General features: G+C 40.6%; 1 protein-coding gene across 3 annotated transcripts in view; it reads left to right on the top strand.

Annotated features, from left to right (window-relative positions):
- OTUD4 (OTU deubiquitinase 4) overlaps window positions 1-24,515 on the top strand; it is a 42,397-nt gene extending 17,882 nt beyond the window's left edge. Inside the window, exons 6-21 of one of the 3 annotated variants that reach the window (XM_060778885.2) lie at window positions 298-379; window positions 1,276-1,414; window positions 3,894-3,951; window positions 4,541-4,664; window positions 4,777-4,841; window positions 6,250-6,350; window positions 8,965-9,089; window positions 11,381-11,543; window positions 12,351-12,516; window positions 15,577-15,718; window positions 15,936-15,988; window positions 16,101-16,181; window positions 19,119-19,248; window positions 19,743-20,012; window positions 20,393-20,433; window positions 22,019-24,515. In XM_060778885.2, the coding sequence (XP_060634868.2) occupies window positions 298-379; window positions 1,276-1,414; window positions 3,894-3,951; window positions 4,541-4,664; window positions 4,777-4,841; window positions 6,250-6,350; window positions 8,965-9,089; window positions 11,381-11,543; window positions 12,351-12,516; window positions 15,577-15,718; window positions 15,936-15,988; window positions 16,101-16,181; window positions 19,119-19,248; window positions 19,743-20,012; window positions 20,393-20,433; window positions 22,019-23,203 (2,925 nt within the window). In that variant the 3' untranslated portion in view covers window positions 23,204-24,515. Of the gene's footprint in view, window positions 1-297; window positions 380-1,275; window positions 1,419-3,893; window positions 3,952-4,540; window positions 4,665-4,776; window positions 4,842-6,249; window positions 6,351-8,964; window positions 9,090-11,380; window positions 11,553-12,350; window positions 12,517-15,576; window positions 15,719-15,935; window positions 15,989-16,100; window positions 16,182-19,118; window positions 19,249-19,742; window positions 20,013-20,392; window positions 20,434-22,018 lie in introns of those variants that run through there. The other 2 variants (XM_060778883.2, XM_060778886.2) reach the window with 2 other exon arrangements.
- The last annotated feature ends 1,523 nt before the right edge of the window (window positions 24,516-26,038 follow it).

The raw sequence follows: 26,038 nt of genomic DNA, 5'->3' as shown, positions 1-26,038 counted from the left end.
TAAAAATACCAGTCTTTGGAGTTCCATTTCTATAGTTTGAAGACCAAGCCAGACTAAGAGATGGGAAATCCGGGGTCAACTTTCTCCTGAGTTTCTTTGTTGGCAGTTTTTCACATTATCGAGAGTCCTGTGTCCTATCCTGAAAGAATGTGGAGGGCTGGTTGTAATCCCATTTATACTAGTGTTTCATTGTTTAGGGGAGTAACTTCTATGATTTTCTTTTATGATTTATGCCATTGTTAATTTATGGATACTTATCATATGTGCTTTTGAATATTTTTTTCTGCTCCCATCTAGGTACTGCTGTGTTTTTCAAATGGCAGTCATTATGATATTGTCTATCCTGTACAATATACACTTCATGCCGCCCTTTGCCAGTGTAAGTAGTAATTTGTTTTATCATCTTTGAAATGTGATGGCAGTAATAGTGGGAGCGATCAGGACAGAGTCTGTTATCCTTAGGACGATAGGATCTTTGTTTGGAGGTATAACAGTTTGCCCCCCCCCCCCAAGACAAGGCCTCTCGGTAACCTGAGAGGGGTATTTTGGCTCTGGGGAAAAGCAGTTAAGCTTGCTTTAGTATTACTTTATTCACACCAGTGGTCCCGTTGCTGTGTATCTGCACAATATGTGTTTGAAAATCTTTTTTATGCCTACTTCTCAATGTATCCTAAGTTTTAGGAGTTAAAGTAAAGGTAAAGGTTTCCCCTTAACATTAAGTCTAGTCGTGTCCGATTCTGGGAGATGGTGCTCATCTTCATTTCTAAGCCGAAGAGGTGGTGTTGTCTGTAAACGCCTCCTAGGTCATGTGGTTGGCATGACTGCATGGAGCGCTGTTATCTTCCCACAGGAATGGTACCTATTGATCTACTCACATTTGCATGCTTTTGAACTGCTAGATTGGCAGAAGCTGGGGCTAACAGCGGGAGCTTACCCCTCTCCCTGGATTCGAACTGTCAACCTTTCGGTCAGCAAGTTCAGTAGCTCAGCGGTTTAACCCCCTGCGCCACCAAGGGAGTTAGTATGGACCAAATCAGGAGTAGACAAAGAGTGTCATCCAAATCTGTTTTGGTAGCAACCCCTCAGACAGTTTCAGTCAATGGTGCTCTGGAAAAATAAAATTGCCAGTCTTCTGCATCAGATAGCCTGAAATTCACATTGGTTATGTATCCACTGATGTGCTGATAGCTTTGTATTTCTGAAAAGCAATCTCTGTTGACGTAAGATAATTCAGTTCTGATTGGATTCCTGTTTTTGTTGTGTTGCCTTGACTAGCTATTCTCTATGAATTGCTGTATGAGAAAGTGTTTGAGATCGACGTGAGTAACATACTAGAAGAACTTTGCTCTCCTGATGAGACAAAGGAAGTCGGCGGGAACAGTGAAGCATCCGAATCAGAGGATGAAGATGCAGAGTAAGCCCATGAACCTCAAGGTTAAGATGCATGGAGGACTTCATGGTGCCTTCTATGTAGTCATAAAAATACAGATTGTTATGTGTTCCTCATACATCCTTTGTATTAGAGTGCACTGACAATCTTTATTTTTATGTATATATTGAAGGCACACCTGTTTTTAGAAGTCTTCCTAGTGTAGATCAGCCATGTTCAGTAATAATAATGTATATTTTATGTATTCTGGTGTATTTGTTGTTGCATGTTAATTTCAAGATGCAAATTGTTCATAAATACTTGTGAATTGGCACAAGAGCTTGTTATTGAGTGCAGTCTTGCACCGTGATATTTCAGCAGGCTGTGCTTTCAGCGTTCTGTGGAATAGAGAAGGTGGGTCTTCCACAAGCCACTGAATATGCTGTCCACTGTTGTAGGATGACTGTATGTTAATTCAAATTTATTTACGAGACTTCATAAATTGCTTATGGTCACAAAGCATACAGTATAAGACAGGTGGCTTGAATGTTGGCATTCCTGCTCAGCCATGGAAACTCACTGGTTGACCTTGGGCAAGTCAGAGTCTCAGTGGAAGGCAGTTGGAAATCTCTCCTGTCAAGAAACCTTGTGATAAGGTTACTATGAGTCAGAAGTGACTTGAAGCACACAACGGTGAAACAGTACATAAAGCCAATATATAAGGATAACATACTTGGGAGGCCGAACTATTTTGGGAAACTTTGGCAGGTCTTCAGCATAAGCAAAATGGCACAAGCTAAAAGAATCCTCCACATTGTGTGACTGTGGAGCAGAACAGACAACTTCACATCTGTGTGCTTGTCTGTCATGCCCTGCCTCATGTACAAAGGAAGAATTGTTTGAGGCTACAGGCAGTGCAGTCGCTGTTGCCTGTTTTTGGTTGAAAGATATTTAGCTGCTTGTGCTCCTCCTATTTTTATCAGTTTTTATATTAATTTATGTAATGCTCTTGATACGAAATAAATAAATAGCATAAGCTTCAAAATAGGAATTGTTGGCCTATGCCTAGCATTTGGGAGAAGAGTATGGCATATAATGGGTACAATCATGCTACACACTCTGGTCTAAATGTGTTACTTTTTAGACTACTTTTAGACTGTTTGTGATGCAACAAAGCCAAAGCTGATCCAATGTGTATTTTGAATATCTGCTGACGTTGAGACAAAACTAGAGGCATCAAGAGGAGAGTGCAGGGACATTGGCATTGACCCTGGGTTTTGCCTTTTTCTGGGGGTCTCTCCTCTTGCCTTCCTTGCTTGAGGAAGAGAGCTGGTGATACCAAGACATTTGTTTAGGCTAATTACCCCAATATAGAGTCATTTAAAATTGCCCATTGAACTAGGAATGCTTGGATTCTTTATCATGGTCTCTGTGAAAATCACACATATGGTAGTTTTCCTGCACCTGTGCAATAAGCCTCGGAATCTTCTGGAAAGCTTTAGCCACAAAAAGGAACAACAGGGTATAGAACGAACCCGACCTGCTTCTGGTGATATACAAAATTCAATAGCATATCCTTTTCCCATGATTTGCAACACCCATGTGTCTGTAGTATAGAATGCTACCTGGATAGAAATGCCGTGAGCCGTGCCCCAAACACCGGAAAAGAAACACTACTTTTACACATACAGCTTCCCCTGCACAATGGATTGCACATTCTTTGTTGGCAGCCACTGTTGTTCACATCCCAGATCCCTCTTTTCCAGTTATCAGGGCACAGCTCGTGGCATTCCTATCCAGGAGGTGTGCTATCACTACAGACACATGGGTGTTGCAAATTGTGGAAAAAGGATATGTTTTTTGAATTTTGCACACCACTAGAAGTGGGTCAGGTTCATTCTACATCCTGGTCTTCAGTTTTGGGCAGGAAAAAGGGCTAAAGCTTTCCAGAAGATTCTATAGTTTACTATGCAGGCACAGGAAACTACTATATGTGTAAATTTCACAGATGACCACTTAAAAAAACACGGTTACAGATAAGCAACTAGATGTATGTAGCATTTTAAAGAGACATTGACTGGAACGGCGATTTGACTGATGAGACTGTTTTATTGTTTTAATGCTTGTTGATGTATTGTTTTAATTATGATTTATGTTTAATTGTGGTTTTGCTCTTGTAATTATTTGTATTGGCATTGGTGCCCAATGTAAGGCATTGAATTTTGCCATTATTTATGTGTAAACTGCTTTGAGTCTCCCCAGGGGTGAGAAATATAGTTTATTTATTTATAGTATATAAATACTGTAAATAAATAAACTATACATTTCACCACCAGGGAAAGGCTGAGTTGGGATACCTGGTGGTAGCTCATGTGGCAAGTGTCTTTATAAAATAGTCTGTTGTAAATTTGTTTAAGAAAAATGAGTAGCTTATTGCTCCCAGAGAAGATTGATAACTTGTTGGTGTCAACATGAAGGTCTTGGTTGATTTTTTGGTAATATTTCTATACCTTTTTCTCTACAGAAGTGAATTGGCTGCAACAAGTCATGCAGATGGGATGAAGCCACTTATGGGGAAGAAGGTATTTGCATTGATACTAACTTGCAAGTTGCAGCTAGCTTTAGCTTTAGCGTTAGCTTCTGGGCCTGTAGTTAATTATAGACAAAGATATTGGCATACGTATTTAGAAGTTTGCTCTGAAATTCCATTGAATTCTTCTGTCCAGTTTTGAAAGCCAGAGAAAATGTGATGGACTGAAAACAACGCTCTTTAGTTGTGCTTTGAAATTGAAATCATAAATGAGTTTACCATGGAGCAGACATCACTGAGTATAGTGAGACTTCTGATCACTGTGTGTCTCAAATTGCACTAAGTTTTGGAGGAATGAAAGTTGTGTGGCTTTGAGAGAAAACTTGCTTTTCCCATTAACCAATCTCTTAAAATTTTGGAGAGAGCGATATATTGTGGTTGCTATAAAGTGAGTCTACTTGATAACAGGTGTATCTTGCTAATACCCGATGGCTATTGTAAATATTAGCATTTATTTTTTAAAGACTATTTTTGTACTGTATAATTTTGAGAGTAAACATTGATATATTGCAAATAATTCTGGTATAAACTCCAAGACTGCTTTTACAATGTTCATCCCTTTGTTCCTTTTTTATTTTTAGACACAGCACGGTAACAAAGATGGGAAAGCTGACTCCATTGCCTTGCCTAAGAATGTTCTTAGGGCACTCAACCCATCAATTTACCAAAACATCGAATATAATGACTGGCGGCAGTCAAAACGAGGTACAATTCAATGTTTTAAAAAACAAACAGCAATGTTTCTGAGGAAAAAGCATGTGGTCTTTTGTCCTGGCCTTGTGGTGTAATGCAGAACGTTTTCTTTCTGTGTTTGCAGATCAACAAAAACAAGACTTTTCCATTGCTGCTGGCATGCAGTATTCGGTTGGAGATAAATGTAAAGTAGGTGGCAAGTCCACTTTCTTGTCTCTTGGTCTCCAGTCTCAAGTAGTGTTATCCTTTTTTCACATAGAGCTGTTACTTTAGTATCTTTATATATTTCTATAGCATATGAGGTAGTAAAGAGAGAATGGATAGGGTACCAAAATCAGATATTTAATTATTTTAAAACAGGCGCATTTCAGATTACAGCATCTCCCTCCTCTCCAAAATAGCTGGAAAAACAAATATAAAACCAAAAAGATAACACCATTAGGGATAATGATACTTCCGAATTAACAAAATCATGGCAGAACACCATTTGTGTGCCCATCTACTATTTTTAAGTACAGTAGAGTCTCACTTATCCAACATAGATGGGCCTGCAGAATGTTGGATAAGTGAAAATGTTGGATAAGAAGGAGAGATTAAGGAAAAGCCTATTAAATGTCAAATTATGTTGTGATTTAACAAATTAAGCAACAAAACATCATGTTTTACAACAAATTGACAGAAAAAGTTCAATACACAGTAATGTTATGTAGTAATTACTGTATTTACAAATTTAGCACCAAAACATCGCAATGTATTAAAACAGCTATGGATTCGGCAGGAGGCAGACTGTGTTAGATAATACAGAACATTGGATGAGCAAAGATTGGATAAACAAGACTCTACTGTATATAAGTAGCTTTCTAACATTCAAAAAAAAAAACAATGTTAGCTGCCTTTTGACTAAATTTCCTTATTTTTATTACTTCACAGCTAATTAACTGCTTCCCTTCTCTTCATATTTATTTATTATTTATTTAAAACATTTATATTCTGCCCTTCTCACCCCGCAGGGGACTCAGGGCAGATCACAACATATATATGGCAAACATTCAATGCCGTGACATAAAACCATAAATATATACAAACTTTAAAATCACTTATATCCACATTAAAAGTTGCTTAAAAACCACCTCAGGTTTTGCCTCATTGCACTGCCCCAAAGGCTTGGTCCCATAGCCAGGTATTCACCATCCTTCTGAAGGACAGGAGGGAGGGAGCTGATCTAATATTGCCAGGAAAAGACCATAAAAATAAGAATTAATTCAACGTGTCAATGAAATTAAATATGGGATATAAGAGAGGCAAAACAGCCTGGGACAATTATGTGAAATGGTGATAGGCTGCTGAAAAAAAACAACAACAGGGTGCTGCTGGATTCCCAGGGCAGGAGAAAGCTGTATTTCTTCCACTAAAAGATTGTAGGATATCCTACGACAGCCTCTTTTCTGTTTTGTCTCAGTTTTTCTGCAGTAACTTTCCTCTCTGTTCTGGCAAACGGTTCAGGAGAAGAAGTGAACATTTTGCACTGACGTGGATGGTATTGCTAGTAGAGGTTCCATCTCTTTTTGTATTTACTTTCCTCTTTGTTACATTTTAGGTGCGTTTAGAGCAGAATGGAAGGTTTTATAATGCTCACATCCAAGAAGTCCACTCAGCAAGTGGGCCAGTTGTTGTCTTTGTGGAAGAGCTTGGAGTTAAGTAAGTAAAATGTTGGGGAAAACAGTAGTTAAATATTTGGATAGCGGTGCAAGCTGTAGTGGATTAGATCTGGGGGTTCTCCTGGACTCAGCACTGACACTTGAAGTTCAGGTTTTGGCGGTGGCCTTCGCACAGTTAAAAAGTCTGACTTGACAATGGTGGGACCACCATGCCATAGTTATGTCTAGAATGGATTACTGCAATGCACTCTACGTGGGGCTGCCTTTGAAAATGGCTTTGAAATTGCAATTAGTGCAAAGATCGGCAGCCAGGTTGCTAACTATATGGTTCAGGTCCAGACGATCTTCGTGACCACTCCCCCCCCTGAACCTGTGGGGGGGGGGGGCAGACAGGCCGGCTCTCCTTTCAGTCCAACCTCTGTCAGGAGCATGGTTGGTGGGGTCAAGGGAGAGGATCTTCTCAGTTGTGGCCCCCCTGACTTTGGAATGCCCTCCCCAGGGAAATCAGGCATCATTTCAAAGGGAGCTGAAGACATGGCTCGTTGATAGTGGCCTTTGATAATAGCTACAATATCAGCAAATTGGATGACCAATACGTTTTTACCCTGCTTTTAATGTTGTTTTTAGCCTGTTCTATGGCTGGGTTGCCATTCGATTTGTGTTGTCCGTTTTTAATTGTAATCTATTGTGATGTTTTATTGGTTATTTTATTTTAATTGAGTTTTATGTTAATTTGTGCTCTTTATTGATTTTTGTTTATTGAATTTTGTTGTATTTCTATGTGTTCTGTGTTGCACTTTTGTTGTGCTATTTTGTAAGCCGCTCGAGACCCTTTTGGGAGATGGTGGCAGGATATAAATAAAGTTGTTGTTATTGTTGCTGTTGTTGTTGTTGTTATTATTATTATTATTATTATTATTATTATTGGGCTGTATGGCCATGTTCCAGAAGCATTCTCTCCTGACATTGCGCCTGTACTTGATGCATAGCACTTGATGAACTAACCTGGACACATTATATTATTTGAGAACACAAAAAAGCTGAACCATCTAACAACTATCATGTCAAACTACATAGAGAAGCCATTGAAATCCACAAACATGGATAATTTCAACAGAAAGGAAGAAACCTTGAAAATGAACAAAATCTGGCTACCAGTATTTAAAAGCTCTAAAATCAGCACACTAAATAATGAACACTCCAAAATGGGGATTCCAGACAAGAAACAATCAGGGCCAGCTAATCTCCCAACAAAGGATCCCCCCAGGCAGTAAGAAGCCAGATCTTGAAACTGCTAGGCCATTAAATACTAATCAAGGTGGCCAATTGCAACATTCACACCTAGTTCCAACAGACAAGAGTTCTTTCTCCCACCCTGGACATTCCACAGATATATAAATCCCATTTTCTTAGTTTCCAACAGACCTCACAACCTAGTGTTTCCGGCCATGAAAGCCTTCAACAATACATTACGATTATTTATTACTGCTTCTTAAACTGTGGGTCCTGACCCCAAATAGATCTTAGGTCATGAAAAAGTTAGCAACAGTAAAATGTGTCTGAACACCACCCATTTATACCAATCAGTTAACAACAATGTGCAGTGTGTACCAGGGCTCTGCAGAAAATGCTTCAGCTGTACTCCACAAAAAGGAAATTCAGCCTGTTTAGCAAGACTTGCAAATACTGATGTATTATCAGTGAATGTATGATTTATATACCTATTTTATATGCCTATATATCTGGAGTGGCTGAAAGAGGGTGTGAGTGGAAAAAGTTTTAAGAAGCTTTAGATTAGATGACTTTTTGTCAGGGAAAAAGTAGTTTTATCCTGCAATATACGGAGTTTTAGACTAAGTGACCTCCAAGATCTCTTCTAGCTATAATTCTCCATATGAATGTTGTACTGCACACAGTTTACTAGACACAGTGGACAGTGAATTGGAAAAATGTTACTTTCTGTCTGGTTGGAGATTGTTTGTTATTGTTAACTGCTGTCAGGTTGAGTTGAACTTAGGGTGACCCCATGAACAAGAGACCTTCAAGTCATCCTGTCATCAATAGCTCAGTTCTTGCAGACTCAGAGACAGGCTTTCCTTGATTGAGTCTATCCATTTCAAATGCAGTTTCTTTTTCTCTCTCCTGCCTTCTACATTACCATGCATTACTGTCTACCAGCATAGTTAAAAAAAGAAGAAAAAGAAAAGAAAAACAAATACTTGTAGTTGGATTAGGGAAAGGTTGGGTTAAATTTATCCTGTAAAATTATTTCAAGTTGTATTTATATACTCCCTTGGAAGTAAGTCAGTTGCATATCTGTGGGGTTGTGTGTTAGTCTGTCTGTAAATATGAATTGTTAACATTAATTGCTAATAACATACTGATAAATCTTTGGAACAAGTAATCCTTTACTGGAAATTCTGCTAAGTCATGTCACACCATGGCTTTCTCTTAGAGAAAAGTCTTCTACATCCAAAAAGAAATGGGAAATAGCCAGAATCATGATGTTGCATGAAAGCCATTGAAAAAACAACATAAAATAGCTGAGTGTGCATTTATTTCTTGGGTCCAGACTGGAAATTTGAGTCACATGTGGGTTGCTCTATGGAACTATTATTGGTGTTAATGGCATTTTTGTTCCTCCTCCTTTGCAGGTACTCCGTGTCCCTGAAGAACCTTAAACCACTTCCTCAAACACCTCCTGTCGAAAGCTGGAATGTTGTGCCAGGGAAGAAGATGAAAAAACTGTCTCCAGTGCATGGGCAGAACAACCAGATGGGTAAGCTGCCTTCCTACAGTTGGGTTGCCAGAAAGTTGGCCTAAGATCCGTGACCTCTTCTCCTCTGCTCCCCCATGCACATACCAGGTAGGGTTTGGAGGTTCTTCCCCAACATTCCCTGTTCAGGGCATCACCATTCCAAAAGGATATTGGCAAACTGGAATGTGTCTAGAGAAGGGCTAAAATGATCAAAGGTTTGAAGGCCAAGCCCTATGAGTGGTTCATGCTCATGTTACATCGAGAATAGATTACTGCAACAGGCTCAACTGTGAAGTTGCCTTTGAAGACTGTTCGGAAACTTCAAGTAGTCCAACGTGCGGCAGCCAGATCGCTCATCGGAGCAGCATACAAGGAGCACACAACCCTCCCCCCTTACATCAGCCTCACTGACTGCCAGTCTGCTACTGAGCACAATTCAAAGTGCTGGCTTTAGCCTATTAACCCCTAAACCAGTGTTTCTTAACCTTCCTAGTGCCGTGACCCCATAATACATTTTCTCATGTTGTGGTGACCCCCAACTATAAAATTATTTTTGTTACTACTTCATAACCATAATTTTGCTACTCTTATGAACTGTAATGTAAATATCTGATCGGCAGGGTGTATTTTCATTCACTGGACCAAATTTGGCACAAATACCCAATACACCCAAATCTGAATACTGGTGTGGTTGAGGGGATTGATTTTGTCATTTGTGAGTTGTAGTTGCTGGGATTTATAGTTCATCTACACTCAGCATTCTGAACTCCACCAATGATGGAATTGAACTAAACTTGACACACAGAACTCCCATGACCAACAGAAAATACTGGAAGGGTTTGGTGGGTATTGACCTTGAGTTTTGGAGTTGTAGTTCACCTACATCCAGAGAGCACTGTGGACACAAACAATGATGGATCTGGACCAAACTTGGCACAGATGCTCAATATACCCAAATATGAACACTGGTGAAGTTTGGGGAAAATAGACCTTGACATTTAGGAGTTGTGGTTGCTTGGATTTATAGTTCACCTACAATCAAAGAGCATTCTGAACCCCACCAATGATAGAATTGGGCCAAACTTCCCACACATAACCCTCATGACCAATAGAAAATACTGTGTTTTGTGATGGTCTGTGGCGACCCCTCTGAAACCCCCTAGCGTCCCCTCCAGGGGTCCCAACCCCCAAGTTGAGAAACGCTGCCCTAAACTGTTTACCTGTCTGAATGTATCTCTCTTTATGAATCATCAAGGAGGTTACGATCTTTTGGGGAAGTCCTGCTCTCAATCCCACCTCCGTTGCAAGTGCAGTTGGTGGGGACGAGAGACAGGGCCTTCTCAGTGGTGGCTCCTCGGCTCTGGAACTCCCTTTCTAGTGAGATTAGATTGGTGCCCTCCCTCCTGACCTTTAGAAAGAGAACAAAGATGTGGTTGTGGGATCAAGCCTTTGGCTAATAGATAATGCAATACAAAGAATAAGTAAGGAACATGTGCAGTGACAATTTGGAATTGCTGTGTTTTGTGATGGTCTGTGGCGACCCCTCTGACACCCCCTAGCGTCCCCTCCAGGGGTCCCAACCCCCAAGTTTCAGGATCAGTGGATTTTAATGTTTATACTAGGATCATTTTATGCTTTGTCTGAATGTTTACATTTTATGTATGTCTTATGTTTAATGGTTTTAATTATTTTTAAGTTCATAGTTATATGTAGTAATTAGTTATTATGATTTCTTTGTGTACTGTATGCTGGCATTGCATTTTTGCCATTTTTGCCCAGGGATGAGAAAGGCAGTACAGAAATATAGCAAATAAATAAATAAATAAACGAGGAGCGGCTTATGTTTATCTTGAAGATCCAGAAGGTTAAGGGAAGTCATGATAGCCATGCTTAAATATTTGAAAGGATGGTTACATTTTGTAGGAAGAACACCTTGTTTTCTGCTCCTCTAGAAACTAGGAGAAGCAGCAACGTATTGAGATTGCAGGAAAAAAGCTTCATCTAAACATTAGGAAGAACTTCCTAACAGTAAGACCTGTTCGGCATTATAGGTTCATCATGATAGGTTTTAAACAGCAACTGGATACCTATCTGTCAAGAGTGCTTTGATAGTGTATTCCTGCATGGCAAGGCGTTGGACTGGAAAGCTGTTTTGGTCTCTTTCAGTTCCATGTTTCTGTAAGTCCAGCATGGATTTGTAAAGTATCTAGCACAGGCAGGGGTATGAATTCCATCACCTTTTCTGTTTTGCCTACCCACACTTGCTCCATAATAAAGACAAAACAGCTTTAAAAAATGAATATGTCTTCCAGATGCAGACTACAAAGGATCAAGGAATCCAAACAGGCCAATCAAACCTGTATCAGCTCTGCCTCCTCGACTCCAGGGGTCAAGGCAGCATCACTTGTCCCCTCCCAGCATGCAGTCCCAGCAGTCTTCTCCTGAGTGCAAAACTCCAGACAGAAATCCCTCCCAGTATGTAAGGTGAATCCAATATATGTATATGACTTTGTTTATGGGGCCTAATGGTTTGTTTGTGGGATTCACCATGACTTATGGGTTGCCACGTAAGATTTTTTTTTGGTGCCTGAAAGCTGTCATTCACATCTCATAGGGGAAAATTAAATCTCTTTATTGGATTTTTAGTCTTTAGCTTACAAAGTTTACATTGTAGAAATAACTTTTCGGTTTGCCACACTTTTAAGGAGGGATGAGTTTTTTCAAGAAGATACCCATTTTAGAGTATCATTAGTGATGCCCCAATAAATTGGCAATTCTGTCAGAAAAAAATAATAAAAACAAATGTTTTTTGATACTGTGGTACAATTGTTCCTCAGTTGTATTTTCAAAACACAAGCCTAAATGAGAATATCCTTTAGCGGGTAAAAAGTAGAGGTAAAGGTTTCCCCTGTCGTTAAGTCTAGTCGTGCCCAACTTGGGGTGGTGGTGCTTACCTCCATTTCAAAGCTGAAGAGCCGGCGTTGTCCATAGAGATTTCCAAGGTCATGTGGCCAGCATGACTAAGCACCGTTACCTTCCCGCTGAAGCAGTACCTATTGATCTCACATATGCATGTTTGCAAACTGCTAGGTTGCAGAAGCTGGGCCTAACAGTGGGAGCTCGTCCCACTCCTCGGATTCAAACTGCCAACCTTTTGGTCAGTAAGTTTAGCAGCTCAGTGGTTTAACCCGCTGCATCACCAGGGGAACCTCCTTTAGGGGGTAGACTATTATAATTGCAATTTTAGCTATTTAATTATTCCTTTTTCCCCACTCTTTCCAGAAAGACTGAAAGAGTACGTTCAGAGAGAACAGAAGACTCTACAAATAGGGACGGTAGCTATTGGGGCCTTTCTCCGGAGGAACATAAAGAGAAACAGGCTGCAGAAGAAATGTCCTCACTTTATGAAATTCAGTTCCAGGATGAAGAAGCCTTCCCTGCCCTTTTGGTATGTGGCTCAAAAACAATCTGCATTTAGAGATGGGAGTAGTCTGAATCATCGTTATTCTGGCTGGGAGTTGTAATGCACAAAAAGAATGCCCCCCCCTTCTGCTGTGGCTTATAATGCATCCTTTCCCTATTTAAGTAATGATATGGATAGCTAGCTAACTAACTGTTGCTCTTTCCCTCCTGCTAAACCATCATCTCATGGGTCTTGTAGTGAGAGCTTTTACTGTGTAAATACAATGCAACTGTAACTCTAGTATAGACTGTTAGGGGAAACTACTCTAAAATATACAGCAGAGCATCCAAAAATGGAACAGAATGCAAAAGTTGAGTAAAAGTTGTGTGAATTGCCGTTGGTTGCGACTGTAAGAATTAAGAGCTTAGGCAGGCAAAGACACAGACTCAAATCTTAAAAAGTCACAAAAGGTTTATTTATAGTAAAATAATAACTGCATTCCTTCATAGTAAATAACTGGGTCTGAGCTACTCTGACACCCATCTCTTCTAAAGTTTCAAAAAGAGGGGGAAAAGATCACCAAGCGTTACATGTGTCTGACACACGCAGAGAGAGATCTCAAAGCACATACTCAGATGTAAGAAAAAGAAGTCAGATTTTAAAAGGCATGCAGTACAAAAGTATCCATTCTGCACAACCAGTTAGAATGAGACTAGAAACAGAGAGGAGAGACATTCCAACTGCTATTCAGAAGGCATGGGGAAAGGGAAAACCTCAGACTATTCTAAGCCAACTAAACTGTTCCTCATTGAGGACTTGGACAGTGTGGGGTTGAATTCCAACCTAGACAATCCTGTCTTAAAAGTGCCAAATTATTCAGCAAGAGAATCAATGCTATGCAGTACTTTACTTTCACAGCAATAGATGTTCTGCAGTCAGCTTCAGTATCAGGATCTGGCATGCTGAGGCAAACATTAGCTCCAATAAGTTGCGTTAATACCATTGATGAAGTTTCTAAAAAGATGGTGACCCAGAGCTTGGTGTGCACCATCATGTAAATGATGCTCACCTTTCCCTCATGTCCAAATGCCTGAAATACTAACTATTAAAGTTCAGTAATAGTCAGTAGATCTATGGACTGGGAGACCAGTGGCTTGAAGTGGGAAGAAGCCTAGAGGACTGGTTTATTCTGCTTCATAAGTATGCTTGGTGTGGACATGAGAGTGGTCCTTCTCAGTGGCTGCCCTTAAGTTCTGGAACTCCCTTCCCATGGAGTATGGAATGTTTCCCTTCTTGCTGTCCTTCCGTTGGCAGGCCAAGAGTTTTTTATTCCAACATGCTTTATTGAGCTGAAGGATACACAGAAAGGGCTTTCAAGAGACGCTGTATTGTTTTAAACTGCTTATAATTTTTAAGTGTATGTTTTAAATTGTTAATATTGTTAATAGTTTTAATTCTCTTTCAATACTGATTCTCTTTTTATTTTTTAATGATTTCATTATACTCGTTTTAATTTGTAATGTTGCTTTTAGTCCCAATGTTTTGAAAAAGGCTGATGAGGAGTACTTGTGGTAATTCCCCTCATCCCATCTGAAGCTCGTTTTGTCTGTAGCTATTTATATTTGATTGTGGAAGGAGACTGGGAACCATGGAATAGTATGCATTGCAGACAAGGTTGGATTTTGGTGGTTGATATCCTGGAGCACAAATCAGGGTTTATGTGCAGACTTCACTGTTGGAAAGTTGGGTTTTGTCTGCACCAGATGGGGCTTGGTGGCATTGCTGGACAGAGAAGAGCTTTTCTGAGGCCAGAGGCAGTGACTTGGAGAAAACTTACAGGTGTCATCTCCCCAAAAGTATTTCTAACCACATGAAAGAACAAAAACCCTCTGTGTTAATGCAAAAGGCTTCAGCACCATGGAGGCCTCCTATCCCTTAAGGGCCCATGATCATTTGATAATTCAGCCCTTGTTGTATGGCTACGCCATTTAGAAACCAGTCAGATCATTCGAAAAATAGAAAATCTGGAATGCTGGGCTTCTCTTTGTTGTGTGACTAGTTTAACAGGTTTTGTCTTCCTATTGCAGTGGTTTCCAACCTGTGGGCCACGGCCCATCAGTGAGCTGTGAGAATGAAAATCTGGTCCACAAACCTCCTTCCTTTTAATTTAATATATCTCCACTCCTTTCTGCGGAGCTGACCAGCCCCACCCCTTTTGGTACTAATGTTGGAGAGTAGTCCTGGTCAAAGTGGTTCCTGTTCAAGTGGGCCCTGGTCAAAGTGGTCCCTGTTCCAGTGGTCCCTGTTCCAGTGGTCCCTGATCAAAGTGGTCCCTGGTCAAAACAAGGTTTGGAACCACTGCCCTATTGAGAAAGAGTTGGCAAATTCCATGAGTCTAACTGGCCTTGAAGCTTGTTTCCCAAACACCACTCCCCCTGCAAAGTCATCTTGGAATCAGAAAGGATGTTCAATTGCAATTTATCATACAGTGTTAGGTGTCTGATGTATGGAAAGGGAGATTGAGATGCTCTACTGGATGCATCTCATCTAGTTCTTTCAATCATAGCAACTGTGTAATAGCTGGCAGGATTCTTCAGTTTTCCCTTACAGCAGTGGTTCTCAACTTGTGGGTCCCCAAGTGTTTTGGTCTACAACTCCCAGAAATCCCAGCCAGTTGACAGCTGTTAGGATTACTGGGAGTTGAAGGCCAAAATATCTGGGCACTCACAGGTTGAGAACCACTGCCTTACAGTGAAACAAATTGCTTTGATAGGATGCAAGCAAAGGTTGTGGTGAGGTCCTTGGAATTTTCTGGTGGTCAAAAGAAAGTTTTGACTGAAGGAAGTCATTCACTTGTTTTACTTCAGCTTTGTTTTTATTTTATTTTTTTGAGACTGTGAGTAAAATTATTTGCTTTCTTTGTGAGCTTGATTAGTTTTTGCGAGCTGATATTACCTAATGGATTTTGGAAAAGACTCTCAAGTGATCTCTAGAAGGTTCAAATATTTTTGTTTACTTATGCAAGGCTTAGTTGATCTGCTATTTCATTTTATATGTGCATATTGTTGGTTTGCTGAGAGATGTCAAAAACCTCAATTCTTTTAGAACTCATCCATGTCTCAAGTAGCTACTCAGACTGCTAAAGACTCTACATGGAGAAAATCCCAAGTTCCTAATGGGCGGAGAACCAGCAGTCTGAAAAAAGAAAAGGAGGTGGGACAATACATGGAAGCAAAGGAAGAAAAAGGTATTGAAACCAAAACAAGTGGTTTTCTCTGGCTTTTAAGTGGGCAATATTTTTACTTGGAAGTATTTTTTTTTCTAATAGCTTGGGTGTGCAATATTAATGCTATTGGGAGTGTGACACTTAAAACTCTTGGGTGCTGAGCAGTATTTGAAATAAGGGTATCTTAATAATAATAATCTCAAGTCTTCATTAATAGTGCTTTATTTTGCTCTTGCAGAGTCTAAACCCAGGCAAATCTTAGAGCAGAAGCTTGAATCAAAAATATCAAAGGTAATTTATGAATGCTATGAACTGAGATATGTCCCTGACCATTTTTTGTCTTTCCGCTTCCTTTAAAAGGAAAGTTCTCTAAAGAAGCTCTGATTACCATCTTAAATTTCAGATCAATGGGGAAAATGTTGAAGATGCAGGTGCATCTCCTCTCTCTAGTCAGGGAGATTCACAGTCTCCATCTCTTGAACAGGTAAGAGATACTTGCATACATTTCTATGACTTTTCTGAAGAGAAGGCCATGTTGGGTGAGTGGGCTTATTAACAAAAGCCCCTCCTCATAAATGTACAGCAGAGTATCTTATCAGCAGCAGTGTGACCCAGCACCAGTAGCCAAAAGTGATAAAAAGAACAAAAATACACAGACCAATGTTATGTCTTCCATAGGAGGCTTTTCTTTATAGCAAAATAATATGGTTGCACTATTTACAAGAACAAGGTTTCCACAACACAAAGAAAGTTCTTAACATTTTCTTCTTTGCTTCCACGTTGGGCTTCTTTCTCATGCAGATAAACAGCTTCGCTCTCACGGAGCCTCTTCTCACATCGAAATTACACAGGAGCTTCACACAGTAGTTTTATATACACAGCACCCTTCACATGGGAGTTTCACACACAATGGCCTTCAACCTGGGGCTTCTCTCACCAAAGCTTCTAACAGGTCTTCTTAAACTGAGGCCTACTAACAGTGAGGCCTGCCTCACACTGAAGCCTCTCATACCTCATATACTGAGACAAATTAACACTGAGGCGTTTTCATACTAAGGCCTCCTAGTTTAGTAAGAGCTGCAGAGCTGCATTAACATTGGGTATCTTTTTAACAAGTGAATTATACTTGATTCTTGCCTTTGGCACCTGTAGAATTACTTGTTGATATTTGAGGACCATTTGAAATTCATGCTGAGCAGCTTACCATGTCAATTTTCAACTCTGTGTGCCATGTCAGTTAAAGAAAGCTTTTTCCAATTTGAAACCTTCCAAATGTCTGGGACTACACACTGTTTCATCCCCTACCAACCTGGGTAGACTCTGCTATTGGGCCTTAAGTCTGTCTTTACTGAGCTCGATTAAGAAGGCTTTGTGGTTCTCCAGAACTTGTTTCATGAAGACATCCTAATTAGTCTATGTCTTGTATGAATTTATAGTTCTGGGCTGCACACTTTTGCGGGTGTCCATGGCTGTAGTAACAAGTCGGTGTGATTGAGTGGTTTGAGCTTTGGACTGCGACACTGGAGACCAGGGTTTGAATCTCAGCTTGGTCAGAGAAACCCACTAAATGACGTTGGGCAAGGCACAGGGCACATCAAGATGGGATACTTAAAGATCTGGGTATGTTTAGCTGCAGAAGAGAAGGTTGAGAGGAGCCATGATAGCCATGTATAAGTATTTGAAAGGATGTCATTAGGAAGAGGTTTGTTTTCTGCTTCCCTGGAGACTAGGACTCAGAGCCTTGAAGTGTGGTTGAAGTTCCTTTGTAGGCTTTTAAACAGAGGCTGGATGGCCATCTGTCAGGTGTTCTTTTATAGTGCTTTTCCTGCATGGCAGGGTGTTGGACTAGATGGCTCATGTGGTCTCTTCCAGTTCTATGATTTTATAATGCTACCTCTTGTCTGATCCAGAGTGAAATACTCCGGATCAGCCCTGAGAGAGTCCACACAGTCAGTCTTGGAATTGCAGCTGCTGTGAAAGGGTGTCTCTACAGCCAGGCACTGTGCTGTCCTATCAGTGGGAAGAGGTCCCCCCACTCTGTGGTATTGAGCCCTTACTGTCATTCTTACTGTGACTGTTCTGTCCCATTGTAGTGGTGATCATAGTGCATGACATTGCTCGTCGCCATACTGGTGCTTGCTGAAGCACCAGTGCAGCTTGGAGAGGGGAGGTGGGAAAAGAGTGATCCCCTGCCCGCCACCTTTCTTTCCTCCTATCTCCCATCACAGTGGTGCTTTGGTAAATGTCAGCATTGACAATAAACAGAAACCACGAGCAGTTTCGTGCCCTGTGGTTGCTGCTACAACAGGGACAGAACAGTGATGGTAAATGCCATCTCGTGTCCCTGGGCTGCTGACTGAGGGATGGTGCATGGCCATGAAAACAGTGGTGCCCAGTTCCAAATCAGAACAATACCAGCTGTTTACACACCCTCAAAGTGCAGGACAGCTCTCAAGCTTCAGGGAAGTTCTGGGACATTCTCTGACTTCCGCTAACATGGGGTAAATCCGTCCTACCAGGTGCGTAGGACGGATTGGATCTGTGCATCATGTGAATGCCATGGAGTCCATTCTTGTCCTGCCTCAGTTGGCTTGTATAGACAGTCCATACTTTCAGGTTAAGAGGTAGGTAAAGGCAAACCCTCTCTGAACAAATCCTGGTCAAGAAAAAAAACCCATGATAAGTGTCACCTTAGGGTTCCCATAAGCCAGGAATGATTTGAAGGCAGACAACATGGTTGTAACATTGACTGAACTCACCAATATTTCAAAATAAACATGTTTAGAATTGGACTTACAAAGAAGAAGGTGTAGGTATTACTAAGATTTTTTTAAAGGCTGCTATTGGGTTATTTATTTTGTGTCAACAGCATTGCATAAATAAATTAGTATAAAACTGATAGAGGGAACACAACAGCATCCACATTGTCTGTAGCTTTCAAAAGTTCTTCCTCTGTGCATGAGGCAGGGCATTGTGGGCAAGCATACAGGTGCTGAGTTCTTTGTTCTGCTCCACAGTCACACAAGGTGGAGGATTCTTCTAGGTAGTGCCATTTAGCCAGGTTGTCTTTGGATCCACCAAGTCTGCCTCTGAGTCTGTTCAGGGACTTCTAAGTTGCCCATTCTTGTGTTGTCGAACTTGTGACCTGTGGAGTAACAGGTTTGGAGAGATTCTTGGTTTGCCCCTAGAGGCAGATCCTCATCAGGGGCCATCCAGTTGGGATTTCCTGGTTTAGCTGCCCACAGGGATATTCTTGCTGTTGCTAGAGGAACATTAAGAGGAGTGGTGGTTCTCATGAAACCTTTCCTGATTTGAGTCTACTGGGAGGAGGCTTATAGCCATGCAGACTGATAGCCATGCTATTGGGTGATCTCCTGAATCCTAAAAGCTATGCAATCTGTTTGTATTGTTTTGCTTTTAGGAGCACTTGCCGGGCGTGACTCCTCCTCTACCTTCTACCTTTCCAGAGATGCATTTGCCTCCTATAGTGCCTTCTATACCAGCCATTGTGCCATCTTGGCAAAGTGAACCAGTGACCTGTGGAGTAACAGGTTTGGAGAGATTTTTTTTTCTGATCCAGAATTAATGAGATATTACATTTTTTGTAAAGAGATGCTGTTATAAAGCTGTTCTGAAAGTTATCCAGGCTTTTTATGAGTGCTGTCAGTGAGACTCTAAAATCCATGGATCACACATTTCTCGCTGTCTTCACTAGTTTTAGAAATAGATTTGGGAATCTGGGCATTTTCAGTTACTATCGAAGCATAATCCCATAATTTCCACCTTAATCAGATAAATCAAGCATGGGAAAACTTCGACCCTCCAAGTGTTTTGGACTTCAACTCCCACAATTCCCAACAATTGGTAAGCTGGCTGGGATTTCTGGGAGTTGGAAGTCCAAAACTCCTGGAGGGCTAATGTTTGCCCAAGCCTGAGAGCAATCCACATTTTTCCACTCCCAAATTTAGAATTTTGGTTTGTGCTTCTAGTGCTTCTAGTTGCCATTTCCCAGATCTAATGGTTTTCTTTTCTCTTCCCCCCATAGGTGTTCTGCCTCAAACATCTCTGCCATCAGTGATACCCACTCCAGACACTGGACTCGATTCCACTCTGCCTCCAGTCCATGTGGCCTCTAGCCCAGTTGGTGGTATTCCAGTACCACTTCAAGCAGTTAACCAGCCATTAATGCCTATGCCTCAAACACTGAATCCTTACCAGGACCCACTGTATCCTGGGTTCCCACTGAACGAAAAGGGTGAACGAGTGATGGTCCCTCCTTTCTCCTTGTGCTGCTCAGGGGAGGATCTCCCAAATGGTAAGAAAAGATATATCTCAGCAGTTCAAGTGAATTGTTTCTTTGTCAAACAATCCACTTAATGAAGCTACTGTTGACAAATCGAACCATGTTGTAAATTTGGAGGTAGGAATCTCAAGCTACATGATACATCCCTGCTCTTAACTTCCTGTGTGTTGCCAAATTGTTTTACTGTGCTATTTCTATCAGAATGAATACTTGCTTGTATGTGAGGATTTTGTCTTACTCAATTGATTTAATTTTATCATTTGTTGATATGTAAGTTTGTTTCCATGGTGATATAAATAAATGCTTTAGATAGTTTAACATAGTCGTAATACTAAATAGTGCTAATGCTGACGCAGATTGAAAAACCAGTGTATTTCTCCTTTTTTTCTTAGATAAAAATATCCTCAGATTTTTCTTCAATCTTGGAGTAAAGGTAAACTATCCATATTTTCTTTTTTTTTGTCTCCAACAGAATTACAAGTTGTATAATTCTACAATCACATTTTAGAATTTAATTCTAGTGAAGCTGAGCAAGTCGGGGGCAAGTCATTTTAAAAAAACGACCCTCCATTCCATTATCAGGTCTAGTCCCATGACTGGTATTTACTGTCTTCCTAAGGATGATGGTCAGAACGCTATACCTGTATTGGAGGTGCTGTTGTATAGAAATGTGTGCTTCTATAAAGTTGGCATTCATGGCTGGTCTGAACGTTTTGTTTTGTTGCACATTTAAGCTACTTCCTTTTGGGGCAATTTTTCTTTTTGTTAACTATTCTTAGTTTGAAAATTGTACACATTGCTTGAATATGTTCTTTACTATCTGCAGGGTGTTTCAGCAGTATTTTGTGCATATATGAAATTGTATGCCCCTTTCGGTGCACATTCAGACTCTAGGGATCAATGTTCAGCCACGAGAAATGTGGATGGAGACACCTTTAAAGGCTTTCATGGCCAGAATCACGGTTGCTGTGAGTTTTCTGGGCTGTATGGCCATGTTTCAGAAGCATTCTCTTCTGACGCTTCGCTCATATCTATGGTAGGCATCCACAGAGGTGAGGTCTGTTGAAAACTAGGCAAGTTAGGTTTATATATCTGTGGAATTTCCAGGGTGGGAGAGAGAACTCTGTGTCTGTTTGAGGCAAGTATGAATGTGGCCATTGGCCACCTTGATTAGCATTGAATGGCCTTGCAGCTTCAAAGCCTGGCTGGTTGCTACCACATCAGACTACACAGAGAAGCCAGTTTCAAAATCAGAACAGTAAATAAAGAGCAACTCTGAAAATGGGGCAAATCTAGACAAGAATCAAGCAGGGCCAGTTAACACCTCCCAACAAAGGATTTCCCCAGGCACAAAGCAGCCGGGCTTTGAAGCTGCAAGGCATTTCAATGCTAGTCAAGGTGGCCTATTGCAACATCCACACTTGCCTCAAACAGACAAGAGTTCTTTTTTCCACCTGGGACATTCCACAGATATATAAAACTCCCTTGGCTAGTTTCCAACAACCTCTCATAACCTCTGAGGATGCCATAGATGTGGGCCGAGAATATTTCTGGAACATGGCTATATTTCCCTTGAATTCTGATTCATAGCAGATCCCCATTTTAAGTAGTAGGTCTTGTTCTGTGAGTGTGTGGTGCCATCTTCTAGTTGTGTACAAGTTGTTTATCCCAACAGATGTCTTGTTCCTCTCATCCATGTTCTGAGAAGTCTCTATATGCATGCAGAGTGAGATATGATAACTGCTCTTCTATTAAGAGTAGTTTAGTAGAACTACGAGAAAACTACATCTAGATTTTGTCAGTCTTTTGGCAATTAGAGGGATACATTTTCAGCCTAGTAGTATGAAATAACCATGGAAATATGCTACTAAATTGTCATGCAGTAGGAAAAATGTTGACATGTGCATAATGTTGCTGACTAGCCGATACTGTGCAAAGTATGCTGCATTAAATAATACATTTGAAATATTTCAAGCGGGATATAAAGTTGGCTTAAATGGTCTGATTTGTATTCACAGGCATACAGTTGTCCCATGTGGGTCCCACATTCGTATTTGTACCCTCTACATCAGGCTTACATAACTGCCTGCAGAATGTATACAAAAGTGCCAATGGCAGTATATGCTCACAACCCTTGGATGCAAGAGTTGCCTTTGGCTCAGAACGGGAATGAAGCTTCACGCATGGAGGGATACTTTCCTGTGCAGGGTGAAGTGGGAATAAATGGCCAGAGTTCACAAACAGATCCCCTGTCTCCACCTATGCCCATCTTCATACCTACTGCTCAAGTGCCTGAAAGCCAAGGACTTGTCTGTGTAGAGTCTGAGAATCCCACACATCCACTGCACGTTGAATACGACGAGTCATTAGGAGGCAAAAACATATTCCCACAATCTCCATTTGGCCAGAACCCATTTTTAGGACCTGTACCAGTCTTCCCTCCTGTTTGGTGTGGGTATCCTGTTCAGGGCTACGTTGAGAACTCTGTGGTGAGACAAGTGGCTGTACCATCTCAAGAGAAGAGAGGGGATGCTTTTCCTGAAGAGGACAGTTCTCTAATTCCAGAGGCAGGTGACAAACACCTTCCAAAATCAAAGAATGAACGCAGGGCCCAGAGCCCACATCTCCCTGAAAGGGCTGCAAAGAGTGAATGTAACGTCGCAAGTAAAACCTCAGCCACAGTGCCTAGGGAGCAGCAAACTTCTCCTGCTACTCCATCTGTAACACAAGCAAAAGCTGTGCTCCAAAAGTATTCCACAGAAACACAGGAGAGCAAGAGGCAGATGGCAGCATCCCCAAAAATTGAACTGAAAAGTGCTACTTTTGACCGTAAAGAAAAGACTAACATAGGCAGTGTTGCTGCTAACGTGTCAACCGACTTGGAGGAAAATAGGGTACAAAAGCCAAGGGAAGAGAGTTCTGAAGATGAATGTGAAGTATCTGATATGCTTAAAAGTGGCCGCTCAAAACAATTTTATAATCGAACTTTAGGGGGTGGAAGAAGACCCAGAAGTGAATGGAGATATCCTTCTGGGAGGGGTGGATACCAGTATCCACGAAATGAGGAATCCTGGAAAGGGCCTCTCACCAGAAACAGAGATGAAGGCTCCCAGTATCATCGCTATTTTAGAGGGAGGCCCTACCGGCACGAGAGAAGAAGATCAAATATGGGAGATGGTCATCGTGGACAGCCATTGTCTTAAGAAAATCCAGTATATTTCAAGCTTAGTGAACGAATACCTGTGTTGACAGCTAAAGTATTTCCAAAGGAATGCACTTTTTTTCTTTTTTAAAAAGACCAGATGCCCTTTCCTGATTTCAGAGTGCCATGTGTGGCCCAGTGGAAAGAGAACTTCCCAAGTATATAACATATCAGCAACTTAAAAACACTAAATTTGGCATATGAAATTTTTGCAGGATATGTAGCTGTTGCATTTAAAAATTATTGAAAGTACAATGTGTTTTTGTTTTGGGGCTTCCTTTTTTTTTTCAAGAACACAGCTTCAGTGATAACCTGCAGCGACTGAGTATTATAGATGACGAGGAATGTTGTACCAAACAGAATGTATATTGTAGCATACTGTATCTTTTGTCTAGAGTCTACACCATTCTTCTCCTATCAAAACTCCAAATGTGTTGGATTTCACATCTGGAGGGCACCGGATAGGGAGAAAATGGTCTGAACACTCACCTTCCTGGACTGAAGGTTATTTTTTTTATGTGCTTCCAATCCAAAAGCCTTTCATCTCAAATATTGTTGAAACTTGAATGTGTGAGATTACCTCTTCCTACTTCAATGAAGACATCGCATTTGGCAGTTTCCCATCTTGTGTCTTAGATGGTTTCTAGTATTTTATTCTTAGGAGTGTAGCTTTTTAAAATTTTTCTAAAGCTTTTCCTGAACCAGTCAAAGCAATTAAGAGTTTCTAGAATGTGGGTAGGAAGTTCAGTTCATTTTTCCAGTCTTAACACTGGTGTAATGTTGCCTATGCCAACGGTGTATGTAAGACAAAAGTAGATGCTGTGCATTTCTGAAAGAGTTTTGGATCTGTTACAATAGAACTTTTAATATACTTTTGCACTGACAAATCCCTGAACGCTTTCGATGGGAGAGATATGCATGAAACAGATTTAAATTCCATATTTTAAAAGCAAAATATATGCAGTGAGCTATTGTACATTTTTTTGGTTCTTTAGAAACTGATTGTATTGTTTGTAAAAAATCTCGTTGAAATGTTAAAAGAGCTTGATGACATATCCTAGAGTGAAAGATTATTTAAGTTTATTTTTCATCTAACTGGTTGGTTTTGTCTGTTCTAGAGGATTACAGTGTGCACTCCATGTTTATTTCTCTGTAAAACTGAATGTGTATATTTGTATATAGGTGTATAAATAGGTGGTGGGTACTTTTTGTGTGTCCAAAAGATTGTATAACTTTTTGATCAGGAGCTTTGAGTGAGACTTTATCTACTTCAGATGCATGCTATACAATTAAAAATGTTTGTCCTTTTAAAATATTTCCTTGATAGTTATATGCACATGGTGCATGCATTTGCTTGTGTATTCATTCCATCTACATCAAAATTCTACTCTAGCAGTGACTTGAGGTTAATTTAGTCAAAGATGCTTACATAGTTTGAATTAAAATTTATTTGAGGTAATCATTCACTGCAGCCACGTTAAAGAATGGCAGCTCCTCACTGCCATTGAAAAGGGTAGAAATCTCTAATGCAGTGTTTCTCAACCTCCTTAATAATGCGACCCGTTAATACAGTTCCTCATGTTGTGGTGACTCCCAACCATAAAATTATTTTCACTGCTACTTCATAGCTGTAATTTTGCTACTGGTATGAATTGCAATGTAAATATCTGATATGCAGGATGTATTTTCATTCACTGGACCAAATTTGGCACAAATACCTGATACGCCCAAATTTGAATACTGGTGGGGCTGGAGGGTGTTGACCTTAAGTTTTGGAGCTATAGTTCATCTACATCCAGAGAGCACTGTGGACTCAAACAGTGACAGATCTGGACCGAACTTGGCACGAATACTTAATATGCCCAAATTCGAACACTGGTGGAGTTTGGGGGAAATAGACCTTAACATTTGGGAGTTGTGGTTGCTGGGATTTATAATTCACTTACAATCAAGGAGCATTCTGAATTCAACCAACGATAGAATTGGGCCAAACTTCCCACACACAACCCCTATTACCAACAGAAAATACTGTGTTTTTGATGGTCTTTGGCGACCCCTCCGACAACCTCTCCCACCCGGGGTCTCGACCAACAGATTGAGAATTGCTGCTCTAATGCCTTGAGTAATACACACATTCAACGTTTGCTTACGTTCATTGTAGAGGAGATTTAAGTGCTGGTATCATCCCTCATGGTATCTTATTCAGATCCTTTATTTAGAAGTGGAATCTTAGGATACTTTAAACTCGATTCATTAGTAACCTTTTATGGCCTGGTTTGAACATACTTCTGCTCACAATTTCTTCCTCCTCAGTGCCTTATTACACAGTTCTAGCTGTTTGGGGAAAATCTCCCAAGATACTTGGGAGATAATGGGAGGGAGCCACTTGGATCCAATGTGAACATTTGAAAAACAGTATAGAAGGCACCTGAGTCCAATTGTTCATCTTGCCTGGTACACAACATTTCAATTTAAGTGACTTTCCATTTGATCCTCTGCATGGGACTAAAATATGGGATTCAGGCTATAGTGATAATTTGATTTATGTAAAAGTCGGATGAGCATGGGTAAAACTGAACTATTTTTATTAACTTCCACATTTAGTAAAGAAGCTGATGACATTGTGCTAGCGGAGTTTAGATGCAAAAGACAGTAGCATTGAACTACTTTTAAAATTTAACTTAATTACTCTGGATTTTCTAAATCAGTGGTTCCGAACCTGTGGTCTGTGGACCATCAGTAGTCCACCAGAACAAAAATATGGTTGGTGGCCTCACCATTACTACACCATTGCCTCAAAACCATGTAGCGAGAGCGACTGCTCTCGCGAAACCCT

This window comes from Anolis sagrei, chromosome 5, assembly GCF_037176765.1.
Source record: "Anolis sagrei isolate rAnoSag1 chromosome 5, rAnoSag1.mat, whole genome shotgun sequence".
NCBI lineage: Eukaryota > Metazoa > Chordata > Lepidosauria > Squamata > Dactyloidae > Anolis > Anolis sagrei.
The sequence above is the reverse complement of the archived record's forward strand: the minus strand, read 5'-3'. Positions and strand labels throughout refer to the sequence as shown.